The sequence below is a fragment of the Staurois parvus genome, unplaced genomic scaffold (genome assembly GCF_062004578.1).
Source record: "Staurois parvus isolate SC_StPar_1 unplaced genomic scaffold, SC_StPar_1.0 ptg001371l, whole genome shotgun sequence".
Classification (NCBI taxonomy): Eukaryota; Metazoa; Chordata; class Amphibia; order Anura; family Ranidae; genus Staurois; species Staurois parvus.
Genome location: NW_028319167.1, coordinates 306,854 through 317,976, shown reverse-complemented (window position 1 = coordinate 317,976; position 11,123 = coordinate 306,854). Strand labels below are relative to the sequence as shown.

General features: G+C 47.0%; 1 protein-coding gene across 1 annotated transcript; it reads left to right on the top strand.

Annotated features, from left to right (window-relative positions):
* The first annotated feature begins 383 nt into the window (after window positions 1-383).
* On the top strand, window positions 384-2,721 carry LOC149436361 (E3 ubiquitin/ISG15 ligase TRIM25-like). The gene has a single exon (XM_089661701.1). The coding sequence runs from the start codon at window positions 384-386 to the stop codon at window positions 1,959-1,961; it is 1,578 nt and encodes a 525-aa protein (XP_089517827.1). The 3' UTR covers window positions 1,962-2,721.
* Window positions 2,722-11,123: the final 8,402 nt, after the last annotated feature.

Below are 11,123 nucleotides of genomic sequence, written 5' to 3'. Positions count from 1 at the left end.
TGTACAACTACCAGTGAGGACGTATCGGCTTGTCTGCTGGTCTGTAGGACTACAAGGGGCAGCTTAGTAGAAGTTTTATTGCTTTAATCTGTGACAGTTTCAATCTGTTTTTGCATGCCTGTTCACTTGTATGGAAAGAGAATCAGTTCTGAACGAACGTTTGTTGACACCGGTCCTAATTTTCACCAAAGTGTCCGATATTTTCCTGAGACAGACACATTGTTCTGCAGGAGATTCTTTCAATATTGGTGTCCCTCCATATAATGAATCCTATGAACAAAGTACAAGTCACAGCCCAGCCTCGCCCTGTGTAGGAGGACGTGACACCTCCCAGCTGCATTCTTCCCCGGTGTCAGAGACTTTCATTTCTCCTACTGTCAGCGATGGCGTCTGCTAATCTGAGAGCCGAGCTGGAATGTTCCGTCTGTCTGAACATTTATACAGATCCTGTAATGCTGAGATGTGGACACGACTTCTGCCGGGTCTGTATTGATCGTGTTCTGGATACACAGGGGGGGTCTGGAGGATATTCCTGTCCTGAATGCAGACAGAAGTTTCCGGATCGTCCTGCACTGCACAGGAACATAACACTGCGTAACATAGTGGAGAATTTCCTGTCTGCTCAGCCTGATCAGGACGAGTCCGGGGTCTTCTGTACTTACTGTGTGGACTATCCTGCACCTGCTGTTAGATCCTGTCTGCTCTGTGAGGTTTCTCTGTGTGATAAACACCTGAAAGTCCACAAAAAGTCCCCAGAACACATCTTATGTGACCCCACCTTGTCCATGGAGAGCAGGAAATGCTCCATCCATAAGAAGATCCTGGAGTATTACTGCACTGAGGATGAGACCTGTATCTGTGTGTCTTGTTGTATGATTGGAGGACATAAAGGACATGAGATGGAGTCACTGGATGAGGCTTCTGAGAAGAAGAAGGAGACACTGAGGAACGTTCTGCAGAAACTTCTGACAAAGAGAGAGGAGATGGAGGGAAGAGTCCAGAGTCTGCAGGAACACAGGAGGAAAGTAGAAGAAAAAGAAGCTGGTGACACCGAGAGATTCGCTGCCCTGTTTATGGATCTCAGGAGACGTCTGGAAGACCTGGAGAAGAGAGTCCTGAGGGAAATCTCCGGGAGGGCAGAGCGGGTCTCCATCTTCATCCGGGATCTGGAAATAAAGAAGGAGGAGCTGTCCAGGAAGATGCGTGACATTGAGGAGCTGTGTAACATGACGGATCCACTGACTGTCCTACAGGAATCAGACACAGGTGACTTGTGTGATACTGAGGATGGAGATAATGAGGACAGAGAGAGACATGAGGAACTCCTCCATGATGGAGGGGGGCTGGATGTGGCTGGGATATCACACACATTACACACATTATCTGATATAATAACAGAGGGAAATGTATCCTTCTATATACAGGGAGCTGAGGACATATTACTGGATGGAAACACAGCTCATAATACTCTACATATATCAGATGACAGGAAAACTGTATCCAGGTCAGATAGAAACCAGAATCATCCAGAAACACCAGAGAGATTTCATGGTAGTTCTCAGGTGTTGAGCAGTCGGAGTTTCTCCTCAGGGAGACATTACTGGGTAGTGGATGTCGGGGGGTCAGATGCATGGAGAGTCGGGATGTGTTACCCCAGTATAGGCAGGAGAGGAGGGCAGTCACGGATTGGATGGAATAACAAGTCCTGGGGTTTGTACAGGAATGGTAATCAGTGTGGGGTGATACATGACAGGAATAGGATCCCCTTACCCCCCAATCCCCCCAGTACCAGAGTCAGCATAGATCTGGATTATGAGGCCGGGCGGATCTCCTTTTATGATCTGTGTGACCCGATCCGACACCTCCACACCTTCACCACCACCTTCACTGAGCCCCTCCATGCCGGGATATGGGTATGGGGAGGTTGTATAAAGATCTGTGGGGGGAATCGGGGGAAATGAGAACTCCGCCCAGAGTGGTGACATCACAGGGAGGGGGGACGGGATTGGTGGAACATTCAGCCAATAGTCCTGCAGTGTTTTCTATGATCCATATATTACTGTGAGACGTCTCTATTTCTCCCTCACAGATGTCTATGATTGGCTGGAAGAACTGTCCAATTATAGTGAAGGCTTTTCTCTATTGGTCAGCGAGGAGCATGTGACCAATCTATCTATCTATCTATCTATCTATCTATCTATCTATCTATCTATCTATCTATCTATCTATCTATCTATCTATCTATCTATCTATCAGGGGCGGACTGACCATTCGGGAATTCTGTTATATAGGGAATAGTCAGTGTACAGATAAAACACTGATATCTGTACACTGACTGTCCCCTATATATAACACCAGAGGCGGACTGACCATTTGAGAACTCGGGCACTGCCTGAGGGCCCGGGGTCAGTAGGGGGCCCCATGAAATGCCCCTGGTACCTTTTTATAGGCTTTTTTTGAGTGTGGGTGGGGACACAAGCGCCCCATGATCCCCTATTGCCCAGGGGCCCCATGAGTTGTCAGTCCGCCCCTGTATATAACACTGATATCCGTACACTGACTATTCCCTATATATAACACTGATATCCGTACACTGACTATTCCCTGTATATAACACTGATATCCGTACACTGACTATTCCCTGTATATAACACTGATATCCGTACACTGACTATTCCCTGTATATAACACTGATATCCGTACACTGACTATTCCCTGTATATAACACTGATATCCGTACACTGACTATTCCCTGTATATAACACTGATATCCGTACACTGACTATTCCCTGTATATAACACTGATATCCGTACACTGACTATTCCCTGTATATAACACTGATATCCGTACACTGACTATTCCCTATATATAACAGTGATATCCGTACACTGACTATTCCCCGTATATAACACTGATATCTGTACACTGACTATTCCCTGTATATAACACTGATATCCGTACACTGACTATTCCCTGTATATAACACTGATATCCGTACACTGACTATTCCCTGTATATAACACTGATATCCGTACACTGACTATTCCCTGTATATAACACTGATATCCGTACACTGACTATTCCCTGTATATAACACTGATATCTGTACACTGACTATTCCCTGTATATAACACTGATATCCGTACACTGACTATTCCCTGTATATAACACTGATATCCGTACACTGACTATTCCCTGTATATAACACTGATATCCGTACACTGACTATTCCCTGTATATAACACTGATATCCGTACACTGACTATTCCCTGTATATATATAACACTGATATCCGTACACTGACTATTCCCTGTATATAACACTGATATCCGTACACTGACTATTCCCTGTATATAACACTGATATCCGTACACTGACTATTCCCTGTATATAACACTGATATCTGTACACTGACTATTCCCTGTATATAACACTGATATCCGTACACTGACTATTCCCTGTATATAACACTGATATCCGTACACTGACTATTCCCCGTATATAACACTGATATCCGTACACTGACTATTCCCTGTATATAACACTGATATCCGTACACTGACTATTCCCTGTATATAACACTGATATCCGTACACTGACTATTCCCTGTATATAACACTGATATCCGTACACTGACTATTCCCTGTATATATAACACTGATATCTGTACACTGACTATTCCCTGTATATATAACACTGATATCTGTACACTGACTATTCCCTGTATATAACACTGATATCTTGAACATAGTGTAGAGAAATTCTGTGACAGACGCATGGAATGCGGGAAGTGAAATATGTAGATGGGGCTTTGTGTGGGTGTGGATTGAGTGTGGGCGGGCACACAGGGGGCCCCATGATCTCCTATTGCCCGGGGGCCCCATGAGTTGTCAGTCCGCCCCTGCTGTCTATTTATCTCTATAAAGTAGAACTAAAGACAAAACGTATTTTAGTATTGGATGGGTGGAGAGGGATTAGAACCCCGGCCAGGTTTTTATTGCTGTCTGGGCCCCCATTGGGGAGATTCGGCCTTTCTATTTGTCCTTGTAACCATTATCACCAGAAGTAACAATGAAACAAATGTTGGGTTGTCACCAGAACAGGAATAGAGGGGAAATCTTCCAGCGGGGAGACTAGTTCTGGTGATCAGCAGGGATTCCCTCACTTTGCAGCAATTGTCTGTCATTTCCTGTTGTGGCGATGGGACAGGAAGTGAGGAGAAATCTCCCCAATGGAACACAGATGGCAATACAAGCCTGGCAGGGGGTAGAACCCTTTCTTGTTTCATCCAAAATAAAAAAGTTTTGCCTTTAGTTCTACTTTAATTTTGTAAACAGGAAGTGACCATGTAATACCAGCAATTTCCCTTCCCCCGCCCCTCCCCCTATGTTCTGCCCCTCCTCATGGTGGCGCTATGTGCATCCATGATCACACACAGAGGGTGGAGATGATCCATCAGTACAGAGGATGCAGTGCCGTCATTGTGATGGGATAGGATGGGGTCACCCCTACATCTAGGAGAGGTCACATGACACCATGTGGGGGGAGGGGACTGGGAAGGACAGAAGTGAGGTCTGGTGGATGGTGGTGGGTGATGAGCTCCGTCTGTACTGGGGGGACTCACGGAGATCGGCTCCATCACACAACAAGAGGGGGAGGGGAGAGGGTCAGTGGCCTTTCCTGCAGAGGGGGGGGAGGGTGACCATAGAGCAGGTTGGGGGGCAGAGGAAGAGGACCGGCATAACCCGGTGTGTGTCTGTACAGAGCAGCATAGAGCTCCCACCTTCCCCAGGATGTACAGGACATAAAAAGGAGACACATACTGCTAATATATCATCACACACTAACCTGTCTGCATCCTACAGAGTTCTATTCTAGGAATCTGCATGGAGGAAGTATGGTGGCAGCCATTGCTAACTACTTCTAAAGAATACTAGTTCCCTGGCTGTCATTCTGATCCAACGCCTTCTGTACTTTCTATGTCAGACCACCTGGAAGAAGTATTCAGACTCGGAGTTCTGACTTAACTCTGATTTCCTGATCGGCATGATTGTTCCAGGTCAGTGTCCCCGAATACTGAGTCCACAGACAGCCAGGAGAAGAGCATTTTCAGAAGACATCCAGCAATGGCCCCTCCATATTCCCCTCAGTACAGGTGTCATTTATGTCACAGCCGGGGACATTCTTCTCGCTTCGTTTGTTTTCATTTTCCCCGAATACAAAATGCTGAATGATAATCTACAATGTCTTTTGGTTGGTTTTATTCATTTTCTGGAAGATTTACAAATGAATAAATTGATCTTTTCTGTCACTTTTCTTATTACTTATTGTATGAAATATTCATTTTATAAATCAGCATTTAATCCCGGCTCCTCCATGACACCGTGTTACAGAGAATTCTGGGCTTTCCGATAAGACAGCCCAGCACTAGCTGGTCTGGGGACAGAGATGAGAGCGCCAACGTGCTCTTATCTTCTGGAATGAGGTCGGTGTGGCCCTCAGTAGATGTAATGTGGCCCCATTGAGGTCTTATTCCACTCAGCTCAGCCTCTTTCATGTAGATATGACATGTCTGACCTCACTGGCCCAGTCAGCAGTCCAGGTGCTGTCATGTCCATCCTCCAATGTCCATCTGGGAGAGCCCAATGGTGGACATTGTCACAAGGGTCAGGAGGATGATGATAATCACAGTGAGGATGTTTCACCCACTGATCCCTAATACCAAGGAGGGATCCATCCATTGGCAGTAGACTTGAGCCTGTTGGCCTCCAACCAAGGTTGGGTAATGTTGGCTAATGAAGCAGAAAGTTCTATTGATGTAGCATCTCTCAAGTTTAGCTAGGGGGAGCTAGACTAGGTTTAGGAGGATAGGAGGGCTGAGTAGCAGTCTGGGCATGAGTTACTGGGGTCATGTTTAGGTCAGGATGAGGGCTCTGCAGGTCTGTTTTCTTGTACCTCCCCCACCTCTAGAATTTTGGAGAAGATTCTAGAAGAAGTGGGCAGAATGAGGAGTGGCTGGCCTGCACACTTAAAGAACTTTGACCAATCCCTGAGCAGGAGGCTTAGCATGGGGCCAGGGCAGCCTTTAAGTGTGACTGAGCCTGCTCAGGAACCGGAGAGTTTTGGTGGAAGATGTGAGGAAGGCTGAGATGCAGGAGCCTGGGAGGGGGCCCAGTGGGAGGAGCCAGCACCATCATGGCTGAAGGGACGTAGCAGAGGGAGGAAGAAGTCTGTCCTCCTCCTCAGTCTCTCCCTCTCCTTGCATTTCCTGGACATGTTCCAGACCTGCTGCACTACAGTATGTGTGGGGTAGACTTGCTGTAGAGGGTGGTCTGTACCCCCGCTATGTGCACGGTTCTCTCCCTGCTCTGCAGAGCCAATTTCATGTGCGCCCCTCCCATTCAGCTGCAGACCACACCCACATCCCCCATTCTTTGAATGTTCTCATGTACAGTACCATCACCCCTAATGTGCATCACTACAGCTATGACACCACTTTGTTGTTTCTCCATTGTAAAATGTTGTTCTATAACCCCATCGCCCCGTGTTCTTCTCTGCTTCTTGTGTGACTGCTTCTGTTAAAAAAAAATGAGAAAAAAATCCTTAAATGAAGAAATTGCAAACAAATATATATTTCTACCACTTTATAAATCTCTGGTTCATCCACATCTGGAGTATGCTGTCCAGTCCTGGTCACCAGTCCTCAGGTAGGATGTGCTAGAACTGGAGGGAGTCCAGAGAAGGACAACAATGATAATAAGGGGGCTGGAGGACCTCCGTTATGAGGAACAACTACAAGCATTAAACCCTGGAGAAGAGACAATTACGAGGAGATCTGATAACAATGTACAAATCTTTACATGGGGACTCCAGCATTGAGAGGAACCTATTTAATCTCAGGTCGCTATAGAACTCACATGGCCCAACAATGAAGTTGGATAAGAAGCGGTTCAGACTTAAACTGTGTAAGGGTTTCTTTCAGGGGCGCTGATAAGGGGGTACCACCGGGCCATCACTTAACAGGGGGGCCTGGCCAGCCGGCAGATTCAAGTTTCAATGACATGTTCCATACAGGGGCGGACTGACCATTCCAGATTGCCTGAGGGCCCAGGACCAGTAGAGGGTCCCATGAGAGGCTCCATCACTGCACCTCTACTTGTTGTGTCGCACCGATCATACTCCATCAAACTTGCCTGCAGAGCGGTCTCTGTTTGCGGTGCTCTCCTCAGCAGTCCAATTTCCTATTAGTCCCGTGTCATAAATTGGTGACATGTGATTGGTCCCCCCATCCTCCCCGCAGACACACATCCCCTTACATGAGGACAGGACAGAGACAGCGGAGAGCCCGGTGTCCGGCCACAGAACACCCCCTCCGGGAGAGCCATGCATGACAAGCCCTGCCCTTACTCTGCAGCCCGGCCACTCACCGGCTGCCAGGATCACTGCCCGGCTCTGCAGCCCTGATCTCCCATTCATTCTGCTGTGTCCCCGGCTGGGAAGATCCAGAGATGATCCTGTGTGTGGATGGAGGATGATCTTCACACACTCTTGTGAAAGGGGCTATGAAGGCAGCAGATTGTAATATGCAGCACACAGCAGCAGCTCTAGATCCTGGCTGCCTGAGCCTACAATATAGCAGCCTAGGGACAGAATTGTGAGTAGCAGACATATTGATCCCCCTCCCCTCTCTCACCCCCCTCTCTCTCAGCTCCCCCCTTTCCAACCCCCTCTCTCACCCCCACCTCCCTCTATCTCTCACCCTCTCACCTCCTCCCCTCTCACACTTCCCTCTCTCTCTCACCTCTTCTTTCTTTCTTTGTCCCTCTCACCCTTCCTCTCTCTCCTCTTTCTTGCCCCTCTTTCTCTCTTTCACCCCTTGTCTCACCTCACCCCTTCTCTCTTCACCTCATAACACCCCCTCTCTTCCTCTTTCTCTTTCACCCCCCACCCCTTTTCTCTCTCACCTTTCTCTCTAACCTCCCTCTTTCCCACCACTCTCCCCTTTCTCTTTCACCCCCTCTCTCTCTCACCTCCTCCCCCCACCACCCTTTCTCACCCCCTCTCTCTTTACCTCTCTCTCACCCCCTTCTTACTCTCATCCCCCTCTTTCTCACCTCCTCCCTTCAAACCCTCTTTCTCTCACTTCCCCCACCCCTTCTCTATTACCCCTCTTTTTCCCCACCCCCTCTCTCTCTCTAATCCCCCTCTTTCTTACTCCCTCTCTTTTACCTCCTCTTCTCTCTCCCTCCATCTTTCTTTCATCCCCTCTTACCTCCAACCCCCTTTCTCACCTCCTTCTTTGTCCCCCACACCAGGGGACCCCATCAGGTAGGCTGTAGGGGCCCCCATTATTTCTAACAGTGGCCCCGGTTTCTTTACAGTTAAAGTGGTAAGGATATGGAACTCCCTGCCAGAGTGGGTGGCGTAAGCCGGGAGTGTAGATAAATTGTGAACATTTTTAGGTGTGTTTCTTGGTGAATGCAATATACAGGAATATGGAAAGGGGTCATGACATAAACACACACAGGTTGGACTGGAAGGGCCGGTATCTTTATGGAACCTTACAAACCATGTAACTATGTAACCCCTTCATGGGGGACGGTAAAACATATCTTTACGCATCAATGCAGTTTTGCAGCTTTGGCATTTGTTTGTAAAACTGTACATATCATCACATCTACTTGTGTATCCAAGTGAATTATAACCTGTTTTTAAGGACAAATTCATCCTCTCCTGATTTTTTTTAGCAAAGGAAAACTGGCCCAAAATGGTAAAAACGTTTTTTGAAATGTAGCCGTATATTACTTGCAATTACCATGGCCCACCCCCAAAGAACAACCCAAAACACATTCTCCTCCCCCGATGATTGTAGTAATACCACATACAGTATGTGTATATGATTTGTTGTTTGTACCCATAGTAGGGCCCAGAAACAATAGGGAACATTTTGTTGTTTAATCCTACCTAAAATAAACTGACCCTGACCCTGAACTTTGATCCTAACCCTGATATGAACCTCGATCAAACCCCGATCTAACTATTTCATCTTTATTGTATTCATCTATATATTTATTGTATACCTTTTTTTGTTTACAATCTTCTCTTCTAGCAAGGAGAAAAGGAATCGGTGTAAGTGGAGAAAGAGTAGAAGGGTGGGTTGTACAGCGACCAATTACATGGTCCACGTCACTGAGGCTGCATAAAGGGGTTCAATATTCCAATTCTGTCGAGCAGTGAAGGTCACATACTGATCATGATTCAGCTGGTCCCTGCTTGACCCAGGAAATTGTGATCAGTGAATGGCCAGCTTTAGTCTGTAAAAAGCCAAACACAGGCAGCAGATATTATTTAATAGAGTTGATCCCGAATTTCAAATGAAAAATTTGGACTGAAGTTCATCAATTTGGATTGGCAGATCTGGCAAGTATGATCACTTTTACTGCTTCCACCTCTCAAAAACAATAGTCAGCCAAGAATCATTCCTTAATAAGCTGAAGAATGTATTTTGAACAATGTCCTCCTTTCCGGTTAAGCATTTGTTTAGAATTTTTGCTGATCTTTCATTGAAAGTCAAAAAAGATTTTATGAAGCCCCAAGAACCTGTGCTGAGTAGGATATCTGAGAACCTTGGAAATAACACGAGGGTGGATTTGCTTTCTGACCTTCTTTCTCCAGTGAACCATCAATGGGCCCCAGTACAAGCAGAACCTTTGGGGTCACCATTCAATTCCTACCTAACTAAAGCCTAAGGTAGATATATACTGTATGTAGCACTACCTCCTTAGGGATTGCTGATGAATTGGGTCCACCTATAGTCCTGCACAGCCAGTCATTCAGAATTTTACACACCAGTTTGCATTCGGAGGCAGAAACCAGTCCTTGAGCATTGTTTTTGTTATTTTATTGAGGGGATTAGAACTTGGATAGGGTAAGGGGGGTATAGGATGCCTAAGGGAACCGATAACTGAAGACAACTTCCTGAACTATTCACAACGTCTCCTTCTTGAAGCAACACAGTCTCTGTTGGAGTGCTAGCCAGCTGCTCCTAGTTGTACCACCCTGGACCCTAGATGAAGGCCTCTTCACCCAGCAATCTGGAGACTTTCTTCCCTAGCAGGGATCTGGCTCCTGATCTTTTAAATAAGGTAAACAGTCACCATTAGGGGTCTAATCTGGTTTCCCACCAGAGTGCTCCTTCCCATATCCACTCAGAAGGTGCAGGTGTACTCACTCAGATCCTCTCCTATACTGCTTGCAGGATGGCTGTTGTTACCAGTCCTATTAGCTGGGCTGCATCTTCCATTCCATACAGGTGGTCCTCGCTCAGGGGGCCAATGATTCCCAAGTTTTCCTCCTTTCCAGCTCCAGGCTTGCAGGCAGGCTTCATCCCACTGGGCCTCCTGACAGCCTTCCTACTCCAGCCTCATATATTTCTATGCTTCTCCTGCTTTTCCACCACCACCACACTGCTGCTACTGATCAGGCTCTAACACTTTTAAGGGAGTCCCAGCCATTGCCAAGCATTCTGTTGGTGATGTGCATCTACCCACTGCCTCCATGACCCTCCTCTGAAAGCCTCAGAGCAAGGGCAAATTCCACAGGGCTGGCCTGCAGAGTGTCTCAGCCTTGACCAAAATTTGACCCTTCTGGCCATCACACCTGAACTGCTAACAGCTCCTGTCAAACTATTAGTTAAAACTATTCAGTGTTACCTATAACGCTACCACCTCCCCCTCTCTCCCCCTCTCTGTTGGGGTCCCCCAAGGCTCTGTCCTCTGGGCCCCTTCTCTGTTCCATCTACACCTCACTTGGCCAGCTGATACACTCTCACGGCTTCAACTACCACCTCTATGCCGATGACACGCAAATCTACCTCTCTACCCCTCACCTCACCCCTTCAGTCTCTGCCCAAATCACTTCCCTACTGAACAACATATCGGATTGGATGTCACTCCACTTCCTCAAATTAAACCTTTCCAAAACTGAGCTCCTAGTTTTCCCCCCAGCCAGCGCCCCCTCTAATCTCTCCATCACGACCAACAATGCCACCATCAGTCCCACCCCGCAAGCCAAAGTTCTAGGTGTCACTCTAGACTCCAATCTGTTCTTCCAGCCCCATGTC

Excerpts from the sequence above, each read along its gene's own strand:
- LOC149436361 (XM_089661701.1), top strand. The coding sequence starts at position 384 with ATGGCGTCTGCTAATCTGAGAGCCGAGCTGGAATGTTCCGTCTGTCTG.